Raw genomic sequence first — 27328 nt, 5'->3', positions numbered from 1 at the left:
ACGTAAGAGAAACAAATAGAAAAGCAAGATAGTCTCTGCTCTCAAGGAACTCAGTCTAATAAAGGGAGACAACAGACGTAGCTGCAAGTCAGATGATGAAGTTTCATGGCTCTTAAGGTACAACAGCAAGCAAATCGTCTTCTTTAATCCACTCATTTAAAATCTCTCTCTTTTTCTAATATTGAACCGCTTAACAGTGCCAAGAACTTTGATGGAGAGAATTTTCTTTTCTGAGTCTTCAGTAACTATTCTGATTAATATAATGATCCATGACTGATCCAAAGGACCCATGATGAAAAAACACTATCTACTTACAGAGTAAAAAAATGATGATCTCAATGTAGATTGAAGCATACTTTTTTCATTTTCTTTTTTTTTTGTATGTATGTTTTCTTTTGCAACACTTAGGGAAATGTGTTTTGCATGACTTCACATGTTTAATTGATATATTGCTTGGGGGAAGGAGGGTGAGAATTTGAAACCCAAAGTTTTAAAAAATGAATGTTAAAATTTTTTTTCAAATATAATTGGGAAATGTTTAATGAAATAAATAAAAATATATTAAAAAACCAAAAAGTGTTATTAACATGGAACAGGTTTATGATTACTTTTAAATTAATATTTAAAATTTTATTTTAAAAAATTTTAATTTCTAGTATAGTAAATACTGATACATATAACTCACATAAAAGCTCTGGGGTTTGTAATAATTTTAATAATTTCTGAGAGTGTAATAGGATCCTGAGACCAAAAAGTTGAAGAACCGCTTCATTAGAGAAAGAAGTTCTCTTTTCTTCTTTCATTACAGTATTGGGAGAACTCAATTCAATAAACATGTATTAAGCGACTACTGTATGCAAGTGCTTAAAAAAATACGCAATGACTAAATAGAGCAGTATCTCGGTCTCACCCTTCTCTGTCTGCGGGTTGCGGCAGCACCTTAGGGTGAGAAACTGGCAAATCTGTCCCCTGTCACCAAGGTTTAAGAAAGAAGCAATCAGGAAATGGCACATTACTTTTAACAGCTCCAGACCAATAAGTGAGAACGCTTCCTTCTCTCTCCCTCTCCCCCTCCCTCTCTACTTCCTCCCGCCTCTGCGGCAGTTCGTCGTACTACACGTCTCACGTCATATAAACACGTGACTCTCCACCACCACCACCCCCTTACATGATGCCTTTTGATTGGACAAACCCATTCCGTCACCGTCCATTGGTACTGGCCAATACTGAGAGGTGGCGTCGCCATCTTGCCGCGGAGTGTCTGTGAGGGGAATCGCTGACTCGGCTGAGCGGCTTTCGAGAGTGTTGGCTTTTTTCTTCTTACTCGTGCCGCTCCGGTCCCACTATGCCACAATACCAGACCTGGGAGGAATTCAGCCGCGCGGCCGAGAAGCTCTACCTCGCCGATCCCATGAAGGTAATGTGAGCCCACTGCCGCGGCATCCCTCCAAGGCTCTTCTGCCGTGCAGCTCAAGAAGATGCTGGTGGGCGGCCTACCCCAGCCCCACCACCCACTCCCCACTCCCTTCAGGGGCCGAGCGCATTTATTTCCCAAAGTCTGTTGTCGGTAACAAGGTTTTACTTAATTTTGGGTCTATCTTCCAGTAGTTCGGTCCTCCTTCCTCGCCCCGCATCCACCAATTCGTTAGATGTGGGAGCCCTTCCTGTTGGTAGAGCCAGAGACATATCTCGCAGCCCTTCAAGACTGCCTCTGTAGGCCTGGGCACAGTGTACGAAATGAGCCTTCAGAAGGCACAACTCGGGGGCATCTCCTGGGCAAAGCATATTCCTGTTCTGTGTCACCTCTTGTGGGTGCTATATTTCTCCCCAAATGGTCTTTTATGTGCTTATCTGCGTACCCAAGTAGAATAAGTAAGTAAGCTACTTCAGGGAAAACCGTTTCATTTTAATCTTTGCATCCCTCTCAGAAGCCTAGCAACTGACCTTAATAAGTGTTAGTAATTGAACTAGTCAGGAAAATCAGATTGGAATCACATGATTTACAGTTGAAAGGGTTCTAGGAGATCATCTCCAGCCTTAACCCCAAATCACTCTGGTCCCAGACCAAGCCCTACTCGGTCACTCTTTGGGCCCTGATTTGTTCACAGTGATTGTAAATAAGAAATGTTCCTGTTTTGGCCAGAATCCCTGAGTGTCTTCCCCTCCCAGATTTATTTATTTATTTTTTAAAGAGGCCATTCTTTGTCTCATTTTTTAATTTAGTCCTAATCACTGAATTGGTGCTGCCTCTGTCGAACTGAGACCTGTTAAAGACCTTAGCTTAAAAAGGCCATGGCCTCCCACTGCATCCTGGGCCATCCCTCTCTCATCCTTCTGATATATATATCTTTCCACTGGATCCAGATGGCTCCAGAGGAGAAAGTGAGGCTGGTGACTTTGCACAGCCCTGCCTCACTTAAATCCAATTCACTTGGAAGTCATGGCATCATCTCTTGATGTCATGGTCCTCTTGGAGAAGGAAGTACAAACAGCAAGAGGTCGTCAAGACTAGTTTCATTTGATGGTGATGGGAATTTGACATTCCAGTCTTCCCTCTCTTCTCTTTTTTAAGAGTATAGTTTCTATGCAAGAAAAAAAAATTATTCAGAATAAATTTAAGCTTAATGAGTTAGGTTCTAATAATACTATTTCAGTATTGCGAAAGATCAATTAATTCATTCTTTTTATGTAGGAAGCACATTTTCCAGATGTGGATTTCCTTTTAGGTAGTACATTTTTTAGGTAGCACATTATTGTCTCCACCTTTGAAGATCACTTGCAGTTCTCTGTGGACAATTTGATTAGCTGCTGTAGTCAAAATAATTCATCACTTAGTGACCAGCCTTTTTATTGATAAACTTTTCTGAATTTAGCTAGGTCAGTCCTAAAACTAAAGATAGAAAGTCTTGTTGCAGGTGGAATTTGATGATCTTTTATTTTGCCATTATCTACTAGTACTTGTACTCCGTGGCACACAACCTTCTAGAACCCAGGGTTACCACCTACAGGAAGAGACATTGGAGCAGAACTTTATTGGAGAAGTTCTAATAACTTAAAATTTCTAAACAAGGAATGTTGATAACTAATATATAATATTTTAAAGTATTTTAAGTGCTTTAATATTTTGTTTGAGATAATGTGTGTGCGTGCATGTGCGTGCAAGCACGCGCTCAGTCATGTCTGAGTCTTTGTGACCCCATTTCTTAGCAAAGATACTAGAATAGTTTGCCACTTTCTTTTCCAAATCATTTTACAGATGAGGAAGCTGAGGCAAGCAGGGCTAAGTGACTTGCCCAGGGTCACAGAGCTAGTAAGTGTCTGAGGTCAGATTTGAGTTAAGGAAAATAAATTATTCCTGACTCCAGGCCTGGCGCTTTATCCACTATGCCACCTAACTGGCTCTGAGATAGTGTTTACTGAAGTACAAATGACTGAACCATACATAATAAATACTAATTGATTGGTATGTTTGAGGGTGTTTATAGAGAGCTGGGCAAATTTGTTTAGGGTCTAAGAGCTATCCTCCAAATTCAAAAGCTGGAAAGGTGGTAGGTTTTGGTTTGGTTTGATTTTAAAACAAAAGGAAGAATGAGAACACAGCATACTACATTATGGAATTGGTTCCCATTCACAGGTAGAGATTCCAAATTTTGTTTCTAATACCCTGCAATAATAATTTGGAATGGCTCAAAGAGGGGACTTGAGCGTATGTAGAAAAATACTTTCTGGGCTTCCTAGGAGCTGGAGTGTAGCTTTGGCTGCCAATAGCCCATTTCTTTTGGGAATAGAACTCAAGTCTCTTTAGTACCCAAGAAATATAATGTTGTTCCTTCTGAATGAAATTGGCTAGGCCTGGGGGCATTATCTTTTCAGGTTACTAAGACAGTAAATGCTGTCTGGCTATAGTCAGGAAAAACAAAGTGGTTTCTGTTGCTTCCGTAGTTTGGGATAAAACTGGAAACAAATAATGACCTGGCACCAGAGTTTAGTTAGCTTTACTTTGCACATGACATGGTGTGATGTTAAAATGTCTACAGCCATTATAAAGACCCAGGATTATCTACAGAGTAGAAGTTATTTCTTGAGACTAGTGGACTTTGGGTCTAAAATCGGGGCTGTTTTTAGCTTGTTTCTGAGTCTCCTGGGTTTTTTATTAGCATTTGGGAGACTAAGAAATGATAGTATTGAGAGGAGGGGTGTTAATAGTTACTTTTAAAAATGTATTCGCTTGAACTCAGTTACCATCTCCTCTGGGCAACAGCTGCTCGAGTTTGAGAACCAGAATGAGCCCGAGTGTGCGCAGCAGAGAACCCGGAGCAGCAGTGGCGACACCCAGATTCCTGGCCCTGAACTTCCCACCCTACCCCGACCCAGGACCCCGGTGCAATGCCCTCCAATCAGCCCTTCAAGCAGTGGCGAAGCTTCACCGACAGATGCAAGGAAGTGCAGCACATCCGCGAGCAGCACCGCAGTAAGATGCTGGTGATCATTGAGCGATACAAAGGGGAAAAACAGCTGCCTGTCTTGGACAAGACCAAGTTCCTGGTCCCTGACCATGTCAACATGAGTTATCATCCTCTGCAGGCTCCAACTTAACCCCACTCAGGTCTTCTTCCTGCTGGTGAATTAGCACAGCATGGTGAGCATCTCCACACCCATCTCGGGAGATCTACGAGCAGGAGAAGGGTGAAGATGGTTTCCTCTATGTGGTTTATGCCTCCCAGGAGACCTTTGTCTACTGAGCAGAAAGGGGCAGGGAGTATCCTGGCCCTGGGAAGATAGCAGCTGGGGAGGAGGCAGCCTAGCCCCCTACTCCAGAACTATAAAGCTGCCTCTAACTACCCCCTCTCTGGGCCCATTCCCCAGGACCCAAAGCAGGAGTGGTTGGCTTAGATCAATGCCAAACTAAGGACTTTGCCCACCCAGGGCTGGAGCAGAACAGAAGACATCCTGTGTCAACAAGAAAAAAGAGCCTATGCATCATCTTTCAAGAAATCATCAAGGAAAATTGCCCTTATATTTTAGAACCAAAGGGCAGAATAGAAATTGAAAGAATCTACTGATTGCCTCCTGAAAGAGATCACCAAAGGAAAACTCCCAGGAATATTGTAGCCAAATTCCAGAGTTCCCAGGTCAAGGAGAAAATATTACAAGCTGCCAGAAAGAAAAAATTCAAGTATTGTGGAAACACAATCAGGATAACACAAGATTTAGCAGCTTCTGCATTAAAGGACTGCAGGGCATGGAATATAATATTCCGGAGGGCAAAGGTGATAGGACTATAACCAAGAATCACCTACCCAGCAAAACTGAGTATAATCCTTCAGGGGAAAAAATGGCCATTCAGTGAAATAGAGGACTTTCAAGCATTCTTGATGAAAAGACCAGAGCTGAATAGAAAATTTGACTTTCAAATACAAGACTCAAGTGGAACATGAAGAGGTAAACAGGAAAGAGAAATCATAAGAGACTTATTAAGGTTGAACTGTTTACATTCCTGCATGGAAAGATGATATTTATAACTCATGAGACCTTTGTCAGTATTAGGGTAGTTGGAGGGAAAAAACTATATGTATGTAGACAGATGTGATAGATAGATAGATAGATAGATAGATAGATAGATAGATAGATAGATAGATGGCACAGGGTGAGTTGAAGATTAAGGGGTCATATCTGGAGAATAAAATTAAGGGATGAGAGAGGATTATACTAGGAGAAGAAGAAAGGGAGAGGTAGAACGGGGTAAATTATCTCAAAAAAACAGAAAAGGGTCTTACAGTGGAGGGGAAATGGAGGAAGGTGAGAGGGAAGGAGTGAATCTTAATCTCCTAGAATTTGGCTTAAGGAGGGAATAACATACACATTCAATTGGGTATGGAAATCTGTCTTACCCTACAGGAAAATAGGAGGAGAAAAGAAGAGGGGGATGATAGAAAGGAGGGCAGATTGGGAAAGGGGGTAATTAGAAGCAAATACTCCTGAGGAGGGACAGGGTCAAAAGAAAGAATAGAATAGGGGGGGGCAGGATAGGATTAAGGGAAATAGAGTTAGTTTTTCACAACATGTCTACTATGGAAGTGTTTTGCATAACTGCATATGTGTAACCTATATTGAGTTGCTTGCCTTTTCAGTGAGGGTGGGTAAGGAGGGAGGAAGGGAGAAAATTTGGAACTCAAAGTTTTAAAAACACATGTTTAAAAAAAATGTTTTCACATGCAGCTGAGAAATAAGAAATACAGGAAATGGGGTACAGAAGTCTATCCTGCCCTACAGGAAAATAGAAAGGGAAAGGAATAAGAGAAGGTGCGGAGAGATAGAAGAGAAGAGAGGACAGACTAGGGGAAGGGGTATTCAGAATACGTGCCATCTTGGGGTGGGAGGAGGGGCAAGATGGGGTGAAAATTTGGAACTCAAAATCTTGTGGAAGTAAATGTTGAAAACTAAAAATAAATTTATATGTAAAAATAAAAAAAAGTGTTCACTTTTTTTTTCCGTGAGGCAATTGTGGTTAAGTGACTTGCCCAGAGTCACACTGCTAGTGAATGTTGTGTGTCAGAGGTCACATTTGAACTCAGGTCCTCCTGACTCCGGGGCTGGTGTTCTATACACTGTGCCACCACTCACTTTCACATCAATTAGTTTTGTTTTCCAAGTAGAAGAAACAGTTCAGTAGATAAGGTATGATAATTTGAGAGGTAAGGGAGCAAACTTGAGAAAGTGTAGGTGTAGGGAGTGTAGTAATGTGCAATTGCATCAACATTTGTTACCTTTATGGTTTGATTATTTGATACATCTTCCCTAAGTTTTAGCCTAAGAGCCTTGAGAGTTTTAATAAAAACTTTTATTAAATACCTATTTGCAAATGACACTGTACCAGGTATCACATAAAGAGAAATATAGACATGCTGTCCTGTTCTATAATCTAAGATATAAATAAAGCTGATAAACTTGAGGATATACAGACATTTGAATATAAGTGTTAAATAAGTTGTTTTGAAGAAAAGTTTCAAAAATTCTCCTTGTTCTTTGTGTCATCGTTCTTTCCTAGTTCTCTACCTGCATCTCCAACTACTTCTGTTCCCTTTGTTATATTTTCTTCTTATTCCCTAAGAATATTGTCCAGTGCTCAGTCCTTGGTAGTCTTCTATTTATATTCTTTCTCCCTGGCAGAACTCAGCCACACAGCTTCAACGATCATCAGATGACTGATTTTTATTTTGGGAGAGTAGCTTGGTATCATTAAATAATGTCTATGCTGTAGTTTCCCAAATGCAGTCTAACCTGCTGTGCTGTTTTCCTCCTGTTAATTTCTTCACTCAGTTTGTTCCATTTTTTTTTTGAGAAATAAAAAAAACAAGAGAACAGATAAAGCATTAGCTGTCTTGATTAAAACAAAAACAAACTGACAGGTGCACTGTTGCATTAATTCATAGATTCCTCCCAACTAGCTGCTTATTTGGGCAGTAGGTATTCTTCATTCATTTATTTTTTCATGGAGAAGTTGTTAGACTGATCTCTTTTGAGTGGTCATTAATTTCATTGATGAGGTCCTATAGTGTTTTGGGGCTTGATATAATTACTTATTACTTGATGTAATTCTTTGAACAAGAGTATCCAGAGAACCTTACTTTCTATAAGGGAGCACTTCATCCATTTGGACTTCACCGAGGACATTTTTCATGATAGAAGTGAAGACCTTGGGTGAACATACATTTTCCTTATTTCATGCTTTCCTTGATTTTGTCAAAGGATCATTGAATAGCCGTTTCTGTGATTTATTAAGGAATTTTTTCTTATCTTAAATTATGCATGGGCCATTTTGGCTTGACTGTAGAGTGTGTGAAGAAAGTTAATATATTTATAAGGTTAGGTCCAGATTGGGAAGGCCTTTAAATGCCAAGTAGGAATCTGGAGCTAATTTTAGAAACAATATGGAACCATTGGGGTTTGTTCAGTAGCGGGTAACATAGTTGTACCTGCACTTTAGGAAGAAATCATGTTTTTCAGGAGTAATATTATGTCATTGATTTCAGTTGTTTGGTTTGTTATTAGTATTTTTTAAAAAATCCTTCAATCTTTCTAAAATTGTTGTGTCTAATATGGTTTGTATACGTAGCCCATTCAAGTTGCTTTTATTTTGTTTTTATAAATGACATTTCTCTTCCTCATATAGCATATCAATGACTAAGGTGTTAGAGTAGAAACATAGTTATTCCATTGCAATAAATTATGAAAATAATTCATTATAAAAATGCTTGCAAATTTATTCCATTTTTCTTCAATTTGTTCTTCCAGTTTTCTCATAAGTGTTCCTGTTGGTGATTTGTTGGTGACTTGTGGTTCCTAAGAGTTTTTGCCTCTACTACTCTTTGCTTTTTATGTGGCTTCACAATGCAGTGTGTATAGACTGCTGGACTAGATGACCTGGATTCTAATCCTGCCTTAGATGCTTATCTTTATTAGCCTGGGGAAAGTCACTTAATTTATGTGTCTCAGGCTATAGTTTTGGGCTGACCTGAGGAAATCACAAAATTGATCATTTGCATGTTCCTGGTACTGTTTATGATCTTCCTTTTTTCCTTATGTTTTCTTAAAAAATGATAATTTATTTTCTCTTTGCCTCTGCTTATTTCATTTGTTTTCCCTTATTGTTGTAGCTAACATTTCTAGCATAATATTGAATAGTAATGTTAATACTTGTTTTACCCTTGATCTTATTGAAATGGTCTCTAGCTTATCCCCATTACAGATAATGCTGGCTCTTGGTTTTCCAAATGAATTTATACTCTTAAGTCATTATTGTCTTTGGTTGCCGTATGTCTCATTTCAGCTTTTTGGGTCTCCTTGTAACATATTGATTTAATTTTTGTGGAAACTTCTCTTTTGATATCTTTTCTGTTATTTAAAAAGGTCAATTTGTGGCTGTTGGTAATTACCAATATCCCTCTAGTTTGGTGTTGATATTGACCTTTTTGCTCAAATCTGTTGAAGCTCAGACTGCAACAAACTATTTCTACTTCATAATCATTTTTAATCATATGTTAATAAGCACTTATTTGTTTTAGTGCCCCATGACTTTTTTTCTGTTGAGTTAGGTGTACTTTGTGTAATCCCTGTCAGGAGTCCCTGGAGGGGGTTGTAGTATCTGTGGTGGCTTTCTACCAGTTTTATAGGTTTGTGAGACCTACGCAAAGAAGGGAGTGGTCATGAGTCTTGTCCCTCAGAGGGAACAACAGAGCCTCTGTTTTAAAGACTTACCACTTTCCTCTTGAATTCTCCATATGAATTCTGAGTGTAGACAGTGCTGGGGCTAGGGGAACTTCATTGGGAGTCTCATGCTCAGTCTGGCACTTGGCATTTACAAAAACCTAAGGAGCAAACAGATGATGATATATACGTTATTATTGGGGATATAGGACTTGAGAAGCTACACATCGAGGTAAGCATTCTAGCTAGCAGTTCGAGTTTTGTTGCCCTTCCACATTAGTTCAGGTGTAGCTAGCTTATGACCTTACATGTATAACTTGTTCGATTCCTTTTTCTTTTTTTTTCTTTTTCTTTTTGCTAGGCAATGAGGTTAAGTGACTTGCCTAGAGTCGCACAGCTAGTGAGTGTTATGTGTCTGAGGCTGGATTTGAATTCAGGTCCTCCTGACTCCGGGGCCAGTGCTGGTTCTCTGTCCACTGCTCCACCTAGCTTCTCCCTAGTCAATTCCTTTTTCTAGAATTATTTAAATACTCTTTCTGTTCTGTTAATCTGGACAATTTATATTTTTGTAAATGGTCATCCATTTAATTTAGATTGTCAACATAAAGTTTGGTAAAATAGCTCCTAATTTGTTTTAGTTCATCACTGGTTGTGAATTCACCTTTTTCATTTTTTGATATTGTCAGTTTGTTTTTGTTTTAATCAAGATAGCTAACGCTTTATCTGTTCTCTTGTTTTTTTTATTTCTCAAAAAAAAAAACCCAACAAGCTCCTAGTTTTATTTATTAATTCAGTGCTTTTTTTTCCCCTTCCATTTTTGTTACTGTCTCCTTTGGTTTTTCAGGATTTTTACATTGGTGGGTGTTTATATGTTGGGCTTCTAGGTATTTTTAGTTGCACATCCAGTTTGTTCTTATTCTTATTGATGAAAGGGTTTAGAAATACAAATTTTCACCTAATTTTGGTATGGTATCTCATTTTTGTCATTTCTTAAATGACATTATTGTTTCTATGATTTGTTTTATGACCCATCCATTTTTTAAAGATTAAGTTATTTAGTTTCCAGTTAATTTTTAATCTTTATTAAAAAGCCTTTTTATTGAATGTAGTTTTTATTGCATTGTGGTAGGTAAAAGTGGTATTTAATTTTTGCTTTTCTGTATTTGTTTATGGAATTTCTCTGTCCTAACATGTGGTTAATTTTGGTGAAGATACATGCATCACTGAGAAATAGGGGTGTATACTCCTTTCTTTTCCCATTTGGTATGCTCCAGAGGTCTTTTATACCTGACTTTTCTGGAGTTATATGCAAGTCATTTATCTCTTTTGCTTATTCTTTTGGTTAGATGTATCATATCTAGGTTTGAAGAAAAAATTGAGGCCTCAGTATTATTTGTCTCACTTTAACTCATTCAACTTTTCCTTTAAGAATTCAGACATACACACAAAAGAATTCAGGCAGTATGCCATTGAGTCGTATATTTTTATTATTGGTATTAATTTATTGTTTATGGTACCTTGTAGCAAAGTGTAGTTTCCTTGTTTATTATCTCTTTTAAGTAGGTTTGTTTTTACTGTTGTTTTATCTACGTTCATACCTGTTGTGCCTACTTTTTTTATTTCAGTTGAAGTATAATAGATTCTGCTCCAGCCTCTTATTTTAACTATATTTTTTTGATTAAAATGTGTTTCTTGTAATCAACATACTATTGGATTCTATTTTCTACTACCCTCTTTTGTTTTATGAGTGAATTCATCCCATTCACATTCACAGTTATGATTGTTATTGGTACATTTTCCTCCATCCTATTGTATTTTTCCTTCCTTTCCCCCCACCCTGTCTTTTAGAGATTGTTTTGATTCAGTCTAATCCCTTCCATAATCTGCTCTCTCTTTTTCTGTCCCTTTCCCTATTGTTACCTTTTTGAGTGAAATGTGTTTCTCTACCCAGCTGTAGTTATATATATTCTACTCTTTTTAGACCACTTCTGGATGAAAGTGAAGTTCATGTTGCCTACTTCCCCCCCACATTCTCCTCAGTATTGTATTGACTTCTGTTTATGCACTTCATTTATGTTAGATAACTTTACCTATTCTTCCTCTAACTTACCTAAGCCTTTACCAGTATATTTCACTTTCCCACCCTTTCCATTTTCTTTTAATCAGGACATACCTGAGTCACTTCCAGCTTCTCTGTCTAGATTCCCTCAGTGACCCCCGATTATGATAAAAGTTCTGAGAGGATACATATATCATTTTGCCGTAAAAGAATGTAAGCATTTTAACTTTGTTTAGTTCCTTGTGATTGCTTGTGAATGGTTACCTTTTTATGCTTTTCTTAACTCCTATGCATGTATGTCAAAGTTTTTACTCAGTTCTGGTATTTTCATCAGGAATACTTGAAAGTTCTCTATTTTGCATCAAAGGTCAAATTTTTTTCCCTGTAGCATTATACTTAGTTTTGCTAGGCAAGTTTTTATTGATTGTAAGCCTAGCTCTTTGGCTTTGTGGAATATTTTATTCTAGGTTCTTCTCTCCTTTATAGTGGTGGCTAAGTCTTGTGTGACCCTGACTATGGCTTCTTGGTATTTGAATGGGAGTTCCTAGGAGTTTTTATTTTGGGGTTTCTTTCAGGAAGTTGACTAGTAGATGTTTTATTTTCTTCTTTGCCCTCGGATTCTACAAAATTCCCAGTTTTCTTTTATGATTTCTTGAAATATGATATCCAGGCTCTTTTTAGGACCATGGAGTTCAAATAGTCCGATGATTTTTTTGTTTTTGTTTTTTGGTGAGGTAGTTGGGGTTAAGTGACTTGCCCAGAGTCACACAGCTAGTAAGTGTTGTGTGTCTAGGCCACATTTGAACTCAGATCCTTCTGACTCCAGGGCTGGTGTTCCATCCACTACACCACCTGGCTGCCCCTAGTCCAATGATCTTTCTCTCCTCAGTCTGTTTTCCAGATAATTATTTTTGGTATGTGATACCTCACATTTTCTTTTTTTTTCAGTCTTTTGAGTTTGTTTTAATATTTCTTGATATTTCATGCAGTTATTAGATTCTCTTTGATCAATTCTAATTTTCAAGGAGTTATTTTCTTTTGTAAGATTTTTGTACCCGTTATTCCAAGCTGTTAATTCTTTTTTCCCTTCCCAAATTTATTTTTTGACTATTTTTTAAAAATTTTGAGTTCCAGATTCTCTCCCTCCTTCCTCTCCCTCACCCACCAAGAAGACAACACTGATATCAGTTATGTGTGTGAAATAATGCAAAACATATTTCCGTATTAGCCATATTGCAAAAAAAAAAAAAAAGGCAAAAAAACCAGAGAAAGTTATACTTTGTGGGCAGCTAGGTGGTGCAGTGAATAGAATTCTGGCCTTGGAGTCAGGAGGACCTGAATTCAAATCCAGCCTCAGACACTTAACACTTACTAGCTGTGTGACCCTGGGCAAGTCGCTTAACCCCAATTGCCTCCCTAAAAAGCAAAAAAAAAAAATTTATACTTCAGTTTGCACTCAGAGTTCCTAAGTTCTCTCTTTGAAGGTAGGTAGCATTTTTTACATATATACACATACCTACATATATATACTTATATATTATACTTATGTCTTTACATTCATTTGAAATGTCAGATTGGATGAATCAAAAACTGGGAAGTAAGGTTGTGGGGAGAAATAATAACAATCTCAGATGTGCAGATGATACCATTCTGATGGCAGAAAGTGAAGAGAAATTAAGAAGCCCCTTGATGAGAGCGAGAGAGGAGAGTATAAAAGCTGGCTTGAAGCTTAACATCAAAAAAAACTATGGTCATAGCAACTAGGCCCCTCACTTTTTGGCAAATAGAGGGGAAAAGACATGAAAGCAGTGGCAAATTTTTATATTCTTGGACTCAAAGATTGCTGCAGATGGCAGCGGCAACTGTGAAATTAAAAGATGCTTGCTCCTTGGAAGGAAAGCTATGGCAAATCTAGACAGCTTACTAAAAAGCAGAGGCACTGGCTTGCCAACAAAGGTCTATATAGTTAAAAGGTATGATTTTTCCAGTAGCAGTGTATGGCTTTGAGAGCCCAGACTGTAAGAAAAGCTGAGCACCTCCAAATTGACACTTTTAAATTATGGTGCTGGAGACTTAAGAGTCCCCTGTACCCTAAGGAGATCAAGTCAATATTTTAAGGCATTAATTCAGACTGTTCATTGGAAGGTCAAATACTGAAGCCGAAGTGTGAATACTTTGGCCACATAATAAGAAGACAGGACTTACTGGAAAAGACCCTGATGTTGGGAAAGATTGAAGGCAAAAGGAGAGGAGGACGACAGAGAATAAGTTGGATAGATAGTGTCATGGAAACAATGAATACTAGCTTGGACAGACTTCAGGAGATAGTGGATGATAGAAGAACCTAGTGTTATATGGTCCATGGGGTCGTGAAGAGTTGAACATGACTGAATAACAACAAAGCATTTTTTCATCATGAGCCCTTTGGAATTGTCTTGGATCATTCTATCAATCAGAGTACCCAAGTCTTTCACAATTGATCATCATTACAACTTTACTGTTACTATGCTTGATGATCTCCCAGCTTTTCTCACTTCACTTTGCATCAGTTCATGTAGGTCTTCATATAGGTGTTTTCTAAAACCACTCCCCTCATCATTTCTTATTTGTTTATTTATTTTTGGTTTTCAGCATTCACTTCCACAAGATTTTGAGTTCAAAATTTTTTCCCCATCTCGTCCCTCCCCCCACCTCAAGTTGGCATGCATTCTGAATATCCCTTCCCCTAATATGCCCTCCCTTCTATCTCTCCCCCCCTTCTCTTATCTCCTTCCCCTTCAATTTTCCTGTAGGGCAGCATAGATTTCTGTATATCTTATTTCCCAGTTTGTGAAAACAGTTTTTTAACATTTGTTTTTAAAACTTTGGATTCCAAATTTTCTCCCTTCCTCATTGAGAAGGCAAGCAATTCAATACAGGTTATACGTGTGTAGTCATGCAAAACACTTCCATAGTAGTCATGTTGTGAAAAACTAAGTATATTTCCCTTAATCCTATTCCGCCCCCCCCATTTATTGTTTTCTCTTTTGACCCTGTTCCTCCTTAGAAGTGTTTGCTTCTGATTACTCCCTTCCCCAATCTGCCCTCCACTCTGTCATTTCCTTGCTTTCTTGTCTCCTTCGCCCCCTATTTTCCTGTAGGGTAAGATAGATTTCCATATCCAATCTCTCATCATTTCTTTTTTTTCCCCTCATCATTTCTTAAAGCACAGTAATACACCACAGCTTGTTCAGCCATTTCCCAATTGATGAGCATCCCCACAACTTCATGGTATTCAGGTAGTCCAGTAATTCTTAAATTATCTCTCTTCAGTCTATTTTCCAGTCAGTTGTTTTTCCAATGAGATATTTCACATTTTCTACTTTTTCATTCTTTTGACTTTGACATGTACAAAAATATTTCTAGTGCCTCTTTTTGTGGAGGCAAAGAATTGGAAATTGAAGGTTGCCCATCAGCTGGAGAATGGCTGAACGAGTTGTAATATATGAATGTAACAGAATACTGTAAGACTTATCTCCCTGAGTTCAAATCTGGCCTCAGACACTTCCTAGCTGTGTGACTCTGGACAAGTCACTTAACCCGTTTACTTCAGTTTCCTCATCTGTAAAATGAGCTGGAGAAGGAAATGGCAAACCATTTCAGTACCTTTGCCAAATGGGATCATAAAGATAGGGTAAGACTGAACAACAATGTGTAATGTTTTGGAAATTTTTAAGTAAATTTTTAAAAAGCTTAGTACCTCCAGGGAGTAGGAAATGTTTCCCTTTTGCCTTGTGTCTTTTGACGTCAGCACAGTGTCTTACACTTAGTACGTGTTAAACACATGTGTAAATCATAGTTTTACCACTTAAAAGATCTCAGGTGCTTAACCTGTATTGCTTCTTTACTTCCTTTCCCTCCTCTTGCTTTCCAGCTAGTATTTGTGCTAATTACATAGAAGGCTTACTTTTTCTGCTATCACTCTTTGGAGAAAAAGGAATGTAGAGCTTCTAATACTCTTAATTTTTTAAAATTTAGTCATTAGGATTGCTACAAAAGTTATTGTATCCACATTGAGACCAATTTATACTTTTTTTGTTGGAGTAACATACATTTTAAAAGATTCTGTTACTGACTTGTAGATGCTAAGTAATTTAAAAACAGCTCACTGAATGTAGAACAATTTAAAGCAGTCAAAGCATGGGACTAGCACTGCTGCAGTGCTTAAAGCAAGGAATATTAACCCTTACCAGTGGAGCTCATCCTGAACTCCTGTAGGAAACGCTTCGTTTTAGAGCCACATGCCAAAATCTAAATTATAGTTTGATCACTTAACTATACTGTGTTAAAAGCATTACACTTAGCATTAGATTGGATATAGAGGAATGAAGTTGAAGATGTTAGAGTGATAAATGTCTTATCAAGACAAGACTTCATATGTATGTAAAAGTGTACTTGCAAATTGTATTTGTTTTACCTCACAAAGACTTGAAAACATTCCTTAGCATTGTATTAAAGTTGAGTTAGTCTTTTATGAAATTACATTACCACTCCTACTGTCTTCTTGGCACAGTGCTCTGAAGAATGAGTTGGGGCTTTGATTAAACGTGTGTGTGTGTGTGTGTGTGTGTGTGTGTGTGTGTGTGTGTGTGTCTTTTCACATGTACACATATTTCATTACCCTGTGATGGGATGAGAACTAGTGAAAACCTGTCTAAGTGTGATGGTGGTAGGCCGAGTATGGTATCTACACTCCCTATTGTCATGTATGTGGTTCCTTGGAAAATAGGACAGTCTCTGTCCTTTCCCTAAGTTAAGAGGTTTAATTCAATTCAACAAAAATTTATTAAGCACCCACCTCATGCCAAACACTGGGGTACAAAGAGAGAGGGGCAAATAATCCCTGGGCTCAAGAGCCAGCATCTGAGAGAGAAAGTATGGAACAACATGCATACACTATATGCAAAGATAAAAAAGTAAATACAGCAAAGATCAGGAAACGCTTTTTGTAGGTGATGTTTGAACTCTCTTGAATGGAGCTCGAGATTGCAAGAGGCAGAAGAGATGAGGAAGTGGAGCATTCCAGGCAGCCATTGCAAAGAAAGGCATGAGGTGGAGGACGGAATAAACAGTACAAGGAATATCAAGTAGGGTGATATGGTTGGAACATAAGGTGTAACATACAGTTGTTTGGAAAGAGTGTATATTGATTGTGAAGGGCTCTATATACCAAATAGAGGGGTTTGTGTATTTTATTCTTATTTTAAAATATTTTATTTTCTTCTGGTTACAAGTAAAGACAATTTTTAACATTCATTTTCTTTTTTTTTAGGTTTGCAAAACACTTTAATTTTTTTGTGTGTGAATAGTATTTTTTTTTCAAATTACGTGTAAAGATAGTTTTCAGTATTCTTTTGTTGTTGTTGTTGTTTAGGCAATTGGGGTTAAGTGACTTGCCCAGGGTCACACAGCTTGTGTCAAGTGTCTGGTCTGAAGCCAGATTTAAACTCAGGTCCTCCTGACTCCAGGGAGGGTACTTTTTCTACTGCGTCCCTAGCATTTTTTTTCTTTTTGATGAGGCAGTGGGGTTAAGCTACTTGCCCAGGGTCACACATTTAGTAAGTGTCAAGTATCTGAGGCTGGATTTGAACTCAGGTCCTCCTGACTCCAAGGCCAGAGCTTTATCTACTGTCCCATCTAGCTGCCCCTAGCATTTTTTTCCTTTCATTTCTTAAATAAGATTTTGAGTTCCAAATTTTTCTTCCTCCCCCTTCCCCAAGACAAGCAATCTGATAATAGGTTATACATGTGCAATCATATTTAACATTTTGGAGGTTTAAAAATTTAGAGGTTTCAAATTTTCTTTTTCTCTCACTTCCCCCCTCCCTGAGATAGTAAGCAATGTGGTATGAGTTATACATGTTCAATTACACAAAACAATACCACATTAGTCATGTTGTGAAAGAAGACACGAGCCTGCATTTTATTCTAAAGCACAATAGGGAGACACTGAAGCCTCGTGAGGAGGAATGACAATCAGAACTGTGTTTCAGTTTGACAGCCCTATCTATGGGTGATGGATTGGAAAGGAGAAAATAGAAATAAGGAGACCAGTTAGGTCAGAAGTGATCAGAACTAAGGCCTGCGCTAGGATATTGGTGATCTGAGTAGAGAGATTGAGATGGATGTGAGATGTGGAGGTAAACTCAGGATATGTAAATTTGAGAGTCATTTATAGACTTCACATTGAGTTCATGGTTGCTGATGACATGAACAAAAAAAGAATATCTGGAGAGAAAAGAAAGAAGGGTCTAAGGACAAAGAACTGAGGTAGGTTTACTGATGAGGGACATGGAATGCATGCTAAAACAAAAGAGGCTGAGAAGCAGTTGCACAGATAGGAGGGGAGAACCAGGAAGAGAGCAGCATCAGGAAAACCCTGGGAGGAGAGAGTGTTCAGGAAGATAATTGATGATTAGTGTTAAATAATAAAGAAGAGATAAGAAAGATGAGGACTAAGAAAAGGGTCCTGGATTTAGCAATAAAGAAATCGTTGTTAATCTTGGAGGTTATAGTTCTCAAAATTCTGATGCGATAAGTATTATATATTACATAATAGACTTAATGTGACACTAGCTGTTTTCTTTAGAAAATGTAATATATAAAATATAAAGGGGTCCTTTAAATGTGAATGTCATACTTGAATTGGTTTTGGTAGGCTGTAAAATTAGTGAAGTTATTCCATTCTTTTTGATGTTTGTGTTTAGTAGACAGAGCAGCAGGTCAGCTGTAATGAGTGGGAGAGTTCATAGTAGTGATTTTTTTTTCTTCTGGGAATTTTCTTGAAAATTATGATTTTGAATGTTTTTTCATTTTGGAAATAATATACTGACATTGTACATCTTGTAGTACAGCCAGCCTAAAGATCAGTATTAGGTTGATGTGGATATGTATTAGAAATAGCCTTCTGACCTGTCTCCAATTTCAGCTTTACCTGCTTGGAAAAATTCATGTATTGCCTAAGCTTATTGTGCATGTTCTGAGGAGTTACTACTCTCTCCATTTACCAATGATGTCATAATTGCCAAGTCAAGGGACCTTTTCTCAATCTTTATCTTTCTTGACCCTTCTGCAGCCTTTGACACTGTGGATCACCCTCTTCTCCTTGATATTCTCTTCTCTCTAGGTTTTTGTGAGATTGCTGTCTCTTGGATTTCCTACTTTTCTGAGAAGTATTGCTACTTACTGGATCTTCATCCAGGTCATGTCTCTTCACCATGGATTCTGTCCTAGGCTGTGCTCTGCTCTTCTCTTCTCCTTTGTGGTACCATTAGCTCCCAGGGTTCCAACTATTGTCTCTATGCTTATAATTCTCAAATTTATTTGTCCAGCCCTAACTTCTCTGCTGACTTCTAGTCTTGTGTTTCCAACCGCCTAGTGAATGTTTTGAACTGATTTATAAAACTCAACATGTCCAAAATAGAACTCCTTATCTTCCCCAAGTTCCCAAACCCTCCCCTCTTCCTAACTTTCCTGTTTCTCCTCCCAGTCAGCCAGGCTTACAACCTAGGTGTGATTCTCCATTCTTCAATCTCACCCTCCTCCCTCATCCAGTTAATTGCCAACTCCTATCGATTCTACCTTTGAAACGTTTCTCATGTGTATTCTCCTCTCTCCTCTGATTCTGTCACCACCCTGGTTCAGGCCCTCATCACCTCACAATTGGATTTTTGCAGTAGCCTATTGATTTGGTCCCTGCCTCAAGTCTCTTCCCACTCCAGGCTGTCAAATTGATCTTCCTAAAACACAGGTTTAAGTATTCACAATTCTACCCTCATTCAGGTCAACTCCAGTGGCTCCCTATTGTCTTCAGGATTGAGTATAAAATCTTCTGATTGGTCCACCCATTATGTGGCCCCTTCCTACCTTTCTAGTCTTCTTACTTCTCACACCCCCACAACCCTCACATACTCTTTGGGACATTGGCCTACTTGCTGCTTTTCCTTGAATGAGATACTCCATTTCTGGCTCTAGACATTTTCACTGGTTGTCTCCCATATCTAGAGTTCTCGGTCATCTCTTCTTAACTTCCTTGGCTTCCTTCAAGTCTCAGCTAAAGCCCCATCTTCTGCAGTAAACTTTTCCAGATCCCTCTTAATCTTGTGCTTTTCTGTCGATTGATTATCTCCAATTTATCCTTTATATACATAGTTTGCATGTTTTCTCTCCCATTAGAATGAGCAGGGCTAATTTTTCTCTTTTTTGTATCCCTGGAGTTTACCACAGTGCCTGGCATACAGTAGGTGTTTAATAAATGCTTGTTACAACATCTAGCCAAATAGTTGCTTCAGTTACCTGTTAAATAATATTCAGTTAAAATATATGTACCTATGCCATTTTTTACTAAGGCAAGCATAATCCAAATTCTCAAAGAACTTAACTATATTGAACAATATTACCATGAATAGGTATACAAATATAACAATTCCATTAACATTTTATAAAATATATAATGGGAGAAAATGAAAAGTTTCAACTTCAGAAGATCAGTAATGTTTCTTGGTAGGATTATTAACTGTCACTGGCATGGATCATGACCTCATTCCACCTTGGTAGAGGATGTTCATTAGTTAACTTGATTTTAAAAATTTCATTTTATAGCCATCATTTTGGGAATGGTCTTCTGCAAATTAAGCTAGCCTTTCCTTCAAAAATACAGGCTATTATTGGGTTCATATAAAGCCTTTCCACTTGGGTGTACCAGAATTTATGCTCAGTTGATTTATCCGTTGGGTAATTTGGGGTCACTTTGAGGCCATGATGGATCATCTAGGTGGGACTTTAATCTGGAAGAGTGAGAGCTGTAAACATTTATTTAAAAGAACTGAATGAGAGTAAGGATGGCTGTTGATTAATTGATTTATATCTCTGGCTTTTTATTTCTTTGCTGTGCAAAATGTGAGAAGAGCTTGGATGTGGCACACAACCATTAAATTGGGAGGAATTGGTTAAGAATGACATCTGAACCTATCCTCCGCTTAAAAACTTTGTATTTCCCATGTCATTCATTAGCACTAATCTTAGGAAAGCACAGCAATGTTAGGTCTGTTTTCAGTTCAAACTTGATTCCCTGTTCCAGTAAAAATTTTTGTCTTTATGGTAATAAAAATAACCCCCCCAAAAAGCTGCTATATTTGGATACCAGCATTATATAAATCTACTTAAAATAAGAAAAGGTGGTGTTTCTACTAAAAAGTATACGTTTTTAGATGGTTTGGTTTTAGTGAGAAGGGGAGATTATGAGTGATAAGTAGGTACCAAAGATAATGTTTAAGATCTGTTTTATTATAGCTAAATTCATTAAAAAAAATCAACTGTCTTCACTGTTTCTAAAATTGTATTGTTTCAGGCACGTGTGGTTCTCAAATATAGGCACTCAGATGGGAATCTGTGTATCAAAGTAACAGATGATTTAGTTGTAAGTATACATTTTTATTCATTGTGCAAGTTTGAGTTTCCTGGGTTAACCGTTTGTTAAGAATTAATCATAGACTTTATGCAAATTACTCTGTAAAGATGTTTGTTTTGTTCTCTGTTCCAAGTTCAGAACATTGTTCCAGAAATTTTTTTATGGGGTGTTGGAAAAGTAATTCAACTTGCTTCTTTATTATAGCATGCCACGTTCATGCTAGTAATTGCTGTCTTTTGACCATCTTCATGTAAGGGAATGTAGAAGCCAGACCTCAAAGTACACTAGAATAAATAGAACAGAATCTGTGGCAGCACCGTAATTAGAACATATAACAGGGATTAGATTATTTAGTTAGGAAGCAGATACCAGGTTTTTATCTCTACTTACTTAGAACTCTCTAACCTCTATGATAGAGGTTCTTAACCTGAAGTCCCATAGTCCTTTTAGATAGATTTCAGGTGGTCTGTGAATTTGGGTGGGGAAAAAAAAATTACATCTTTAACCTCCAACTGAAATTTAGCATTTCCTTCAACTGTGAATGTAGGCAACAAAACCTTCTAAGATGATATCCATAGATTTCATTAGACTACCAAAGTGAAGGGTCCATGGTACAAAAAAGGTTAAAAACCTCTGCTTAGGGACTAACTTATCCCCTAGAAGTTTTCAGTTATTGTTAATGTTATCTTGGTTGTGTGTTACCATACATTTCGTGTTTATAATGCTTTCTCAGTGATGCCCAAAGTTTTGTATTTTTAATGATTATATCAGCTCTTTGGAGAACAGGCTGTTAAATTGGGGTGGAGGATTCACTTCCTTAAAGCAAGAAGTGGAATATATTAGAACCTTGAATATTAATGTAAAGAAAATCTTGATGGTTACTTGCGATTAATTTGTTGTAGAACAAAGAGCTCCATCTCTTAAAGAGGAAGCATAGAATTTTAGAGCTTGGATAAGTCCTTTTTTGATCTCTTTTTACTGATAAGAAAATGAAAGGTTATGTTTAGCCCAAGGATACATAAGTAGCAGAATGAAAAATATGTTCTGTAATAAGAATTAGAACATGGACATGGAAATAATTAATATATAGACAGTTTAATCTTTAAAGGCAGTACCTTTTCCCCCTAATAATGATAATGTAATATCTCAGTAATCTAGAGGGCTACTATAGATATAAGTATTATATATAGAAAAGATTTTTATTGAAAATGTGTTGTTTCATGTGGTAAGACATGCTTGGTAGGATGAATTTTTCCTGTTTAATGTTCTCAGTGAACTTTAAAAACTATTCACAGAGGAATGTATTGCAAATTGGGGCAGCTATTTGTTATAGTGGATAGGGTGCCTGACTTGGAGTCAGGAAGATCTAAGTTCATATTCAGCTTCAGATAAAGTTATTAGCTTTGTGGCCCTAATCAAGTCACTTAATCTCTTTCTGCCTCAGTTTCTTCATTTGTAAAAAGAGGATAATAATAATACCTATCTTATAGGATTATTGTGGGAATTAAATGAGATAATATTTGTAAAGCACTTTGTAAATCCAAAAGTGCTATGTAAATGCTGTTTTGGTTTTGTTTATTTAAAAGAACCAAAAATATCTAATCTATCTCCCTAAAAGGACCCTGACAGTGAAAAATCTATGCATAATAAAAATCTATGCATTGTCTAGTGGTTCTTACTCTTATGCAATTCTCACTTATAAATCTACTAATAACTACATCCAACTTAAACCTATTTCCTTTTGTTCTGGATTTAGTGGCCAACAGATAGTTCCTTGTGTGGTGTTTTGTATATGTAATGGCTGTTATTGAAGCCTTTCATTTCCAGATTGAATAATTTCTTTCAGTTCTACATGTCATTCTAAACTCTCATTTGTGCATTCCAATGTCTTGCTTTTGTGGTTGACTTGTGTGGTCCCAAGATCTTTTTCTGTCATAATCCTCTGTGTGTGTGTGTGTATGTGTGTGTGTGTGTGTGTGTGTGTGTGTGTGCGCGCACGCACGTATGCATGCATGCGTGAGCACTCTTGTGCACGTGTGCTTGCTTATGCAGTATATATGTATGCAATATAGAAAGTTGAATATATCTTGGTCAGCAGGAGTTGATGGCAATTACAGGGTACTTTAAAAATTGCTTAATATTGCACAATCCTAAGTCACTGTTTTTAATTTCCTTCTGTGGTTAGAATGTTGGGTTATGAAGACAAGAGGGAAGCAATAAATATAACTTACTTAATTTGTACCTCATTAGAGTGTTCAATAGTACCTCGATGACATTCTCAAAAAGTGAAGAAGATAGAATTGTGAAACTGTTCCTGCCAGGCATGTGCACAACCACATAGAATGACACCATTTGGTCATCAATAGGTAGAGTAGTGTATGGTCTATCAGGTGGTGGGCCAAAGGGTTAGTCCTAGAGTCTGTTACTTAATACTTGTATAAGAGACCTAAACGAAGGAAATAATAATATGCTTATTGTTTACATATAGCACTTAATGGAATTGCTATACACTTTAGAATAAAGAAATTAAATTCAGCATCTTGATTAATTGACAAGAATTGTTCTCTGGGAACAGGATGAAACTCAATAGGAACGGAATCAAAATAGACATGAGAGATTGGTTAGAAAAAATATGACAGACTTAGGAGATATATTATAACAAAAGTTGAATGAGTTGGTAATGTTTTGATGTTACTAAGAGGCACCAGAGTTCATGGCTTGTAACATCTTGAAAATAATCTTGGTATAGTCAGCATTGTCTGAACCAGAGCTTTTTCAAAACTGTTTTGATAACTGTTTTTCAATATAATTGACTCTATAGTTCTGTATATTTTATTTTATGCATTTAAAAACATGCCAAGAAGGGGGAATCCATAGGTTTCCACTAGTCTGCCAAAGGGATGGATAACACAAAAAAGATCAAGGGCTCATGGGAACTCTTCTTATATTGAGTCCATGAAGAAGTGTCAAGCCTTTTTTCTGTTGAACCACTTATTTAGGAGTGGAAGGTTGGAGGGTTGGGATGTTCAAAAGAATATAGAGTTGAGGGTTGGAAAAAAACTTAAAAGATCATTTAATCCAACCTACTCAGTTTACAGATAAGAAGCTGTTCAGCAGTAGATCTGGGATTTGAAACATTCTGGTTAGAAATCTGTTGAAAATCTATCACAGGCTTCTCTGCCTTCTTAAAATATACTGACAATAACATCAAGGGATGACTAAGGATCATTATTATAATCATCTTGTTAGATCACGCTGTAACATAGTAATGCCCACAGTCATTATTAATGAGGGTTGTGCTAGTTGCCCCTATACTCAAACGTGTTCTATGTGGTGGAAGTTGCTGGATGAATAACCTCAGATCAATGAATTGGTTTTGAGCTAAAATTTTATATTATGGCCAGTTTGAGAAAGGATGTGGAAGGAGTGAATACAGTATCTAGGACCTTTACATTCATAGAATAATGCCTCCATCTGGTAATTCTTTAATTAATTAATTTTTGATTAATTAATTTTTGGTTTTCAACATTCACCTCCATAAGATTTTAAGTGCCAAATTTTCTCTCCCTGCCCCAAAATGGGGCATTCTGAATACATACGCCTTTCTTCAATCACCCCCCCATCTCTGCCCCCATCCCCTTCCCCTTCTATTTTCCTGCAGGGCAGGACAGATTTCTCTACCCCATTGCCTGTATATCTTATTTCCCAGTTGCTTGTGAAAACAATTTTTAACATTTTTTTTTGAAACTTTGGGTTCCAAATGTTTCTCCCCTCCTCCCTCCCTACCCACTTTCATTGAGAAGGCAAGCTACTCAATACAGGTTACACATGTGTAGTCATGCAAAACACTTCCATAGTAGTCAAGTTGTGGGAAACTAACTATATTTCCCTTCATCCTATTCCGTGCCCCCCCCATTATTCTGTTCTCTCTTTTGATCCTGTCCTTCCTCAAAAGTGTTTGCTTCTGATTACCCTATCCCCCAATCTGCCATCCCCTTTATCATCCCCCCACTCTTTTATCCCCTTCCCCCCTGTTTTCCTGTAGGTTAAGATAGATTTCTGTACCCAATTGAGTGTATATGGTATCATCTTGTAATTTTTAAAGCAGATTTCCAAAGATTAAAAAATTTTTTTTGTCACTTAAGACATTCATGGGACTAACACTTTGTGGGTCAGGTGAAATTAAGTTAAGGCTCCCCACTCCTATCACGGTTTTTACTCTTACAAAGGAAACGAGGTCATTCAGAATTACTGAGAGTCAGAAAATAGTTTTCTGAGCAGAAGGTAAAGGTGAATTTTTTATTTTGGACAAGAGAAAAAACCTAAGAAATGTTTTGATAATCTTAATACAATATGGGATGGACTTCTTATAATAGTAACTAGTTCTTTATCCATAATGAAAAAAAAAAAAAGAAATGAACTTAATTAAAGGAAAACTTATAAGAGGAAATTGATAGTAAGGGAAAATTAGGACTCTTTGTCAGGGAAATAAATACTGGATCCAGGCTCCTGAGGAAGCTTGTGGAATTTCTAATGGCAAAATAGTAGAATAGGCAACTTATCTGCCTTAATTCAGGCCTTGGGTTGACCTCAGGCCTAGGGCTTGAACCCAATACCTTCTAGTTATTTTGTCCTATTCTTAATTTCTTAGAGAAGAAAAGTGGGTCACAAAATTTACCTGATTTCTCCCATGGTAACATTACTGACTCATTAATGGATTTGGTAAGAAAAACTGGGCATTGACCTTTTTCCATTGGATACAGCAAAATCTAAATAATTTTTTTAACTGGACAGCATTGAGGGAGGTATTCTCAAGTGTTAGGATATGATTGCTCTTTTTTTGCTATAATGGCATTGAGAATTTTATAAGATGATCAAGATTTAAAGAAAAAGAATTGAGAGCATAGATTATAATTTGGGGAAGCTTAAGTACATAGCTCTTAATATTTCCTCAGTAGGAATAGCAGTATTATAAGTGGCAGAATCTCATATAGTGTTAGTACCTTACATTTTCAAGGGGAAGTTGTAAGTACCTAATATTAAAGGATAAGAAATCACATTCCAAATTGATGTTTTGTTAATCTCTACTTTTTGTTTTGTTTTGCAGTGTCTGGTATACAGGACAGACCAGGCCCAAGATGTAAAAAAGATTGAGAAGTTCCATAGTCAGCTAATGCGACTTATGGTAGCTAAGGAATCCCGAAGTGCTGCCATGGAAACGGATTGAATAGTTTGAAGTGAAAGCTCTGGTGGTCACGTTTTTAAGGAAGAAAATATCACTTGAATTCAAGAAAATGTTGGGACAGAAGAGGCTTTATATAACTCAGTGGGCCCTTTAAAAAGCCTGAGAGCATTTTTTTCCTGTGTAGCTTAAAAAAAATTCTAACTTCAGCTAGCTATAAATATATATATGCTTTCAGTTGAAAGCTTCTATTTATTTTTGAAATTTAAAACAAGCTGAAAAGTTTTTACAGGTTATTTGATGTTGGGCAAAATTTGTAAATATGATCTCTTGTAAATTTGTACCACTAATTTGAAGAGGAGAGATTGGCCACCTTTATTCTGTGAAATGCATCTGGCCTTTAAAGAAAGCTAAATATTGTTTGTTTAGTTTGTTTTTCATCTTTAACTTAGAGTTTAAGGTCTTTTTATTGAATGTATTTCTCTACAGATATAATTTTGTCTGATAAAACACATTTCTGACCAATAAACATAAGATATGCTAACAGAAATTAATTTTGCATCATAATGAAGGTAATTATTTGTAGAAATGTTATATATCTTCTTTGAAGCCATACCTAAAATATGGATGTGCTTTCCAGATTTATACTGTTTTTAACCCTAAAAGAGTCCATTATCTCATTGAACTTATAATTCAAGATAAGAACATAACTTTTGAATCCAGTTGTCTGTGATCAGAAATTTTTTTTATAAATGAATATGAGTGACCACTATCCACCAAAGGACTGAAAATTGTTATTACAGAAGCCTCTGTTATACTTAGTCTACTTATAGAAAGTTTCTCAGAGGGCTAAGGATGAATCGAACAGTATAGCTATGTATAACCTATTTATACTCTTTTTTTCTGGTTTTGTTAACTTCTTAGAAGTAACGGAGGTGCTAAAAATGATATAGCTCTTGTAACTATCTATTGTGATGGCTAATGAACTACAAGTAAATCACTGAGGATTGATAATTTTTGTATTTGTAACCTCTATTGTTGCCACCTGTCCAAGGTCACCCAGCCAAGTCTGTGTCAGAGGCAGGATTTGAAACCAGTGTTCCTGACTCCCAGGCCATCTCCCTACTTTGTACACCATTTAAAGTCTTGGTGCCCTCTGATGTCTCTCTGAGACTCTGTCACAGAGTAGATGCTGCTATGTATAGAGGGAGCTCCCCATGCCATTAAATTCACAGGTGTATTCTGTCCCTCTCCCAAAAAAATAAAAAATAAAGCCCCAAACCCTCAATTTTTAAATAATTGCCCAGCATCAGAATGAAGGTTCAACTTTAAAGATGTCACGTTAAAATATTTTTGTCAGACACTTAACTTGGCTATTGTTTCAGCATTGTAAAGTGCCATTAGCCATTTGAGTTTTGGCAGTCTGCAAAAA

At 37.2% G+C, this 27328-nt stretch overlaps 1 protein-coding gene across 2 annotated transcripts; it reads left to right on the top strand.

Moving 5' to 3' along the window:
• The first annotated feature begins 1211 nt into the window (after window positions 1-1211).
• On the top strand, window positions 1212-26910 carry SRP9 (signal recognition particle 9). 2 transcript variants are annotated; one of them, XR_013487295.1, is made up of 3 exons: window positions 1212-1417; window positions 4262-5442; window positions 20655-20723. XR_013487295.1 is itself a non-coding variant. In XM_020982161.2 (3 exons), exons 1-3 carry the CDS (start codon window positions 1346-1348, stop codon window positions 25939-25941), a joined length of 261 nt encoding a protein of 86 aa, XP_020837820.1. In that variant the 5' UTR covers window positions 1220-1345; the 3' UTR covers window positions 25942-26910. The 2 variants fall into 2 exon arrangements, 1 of the variants encoding a protein (XP_020837820.1); XM_020982161.2 differs by lacking the exon at window positions 4262-5442 and adding an exon at window positions 25822-26910 and having other exon boundaries at window positions 1220-1417.
• Window positions 26911-27328: the final 418 nt, after the last annotated feature.

The sequence above is a fragment of the Phascolarctos cinereus genome, unplaced genomic scaffold, assembly GCF_003287225.1.
Source record: "Phascolarctos cinereus isolate Bilbo 61053 unplaced genomic scaffold, phaCin_HiC Scaffold_5;HRSCAF=322, whole genome shotgun sequence".
Taxonomy (NCBI): Eukaryota; Metazoa; Chordata; class Mammalia; order Diprotodontia; family Phascolarctidae; genus Phascolarctos; species Phascolarctos cinereus.
Note: the sequence above shows the minus strand (reverse complement) of the source record. Positions and strands in the feature narration are given on the sequence as shown.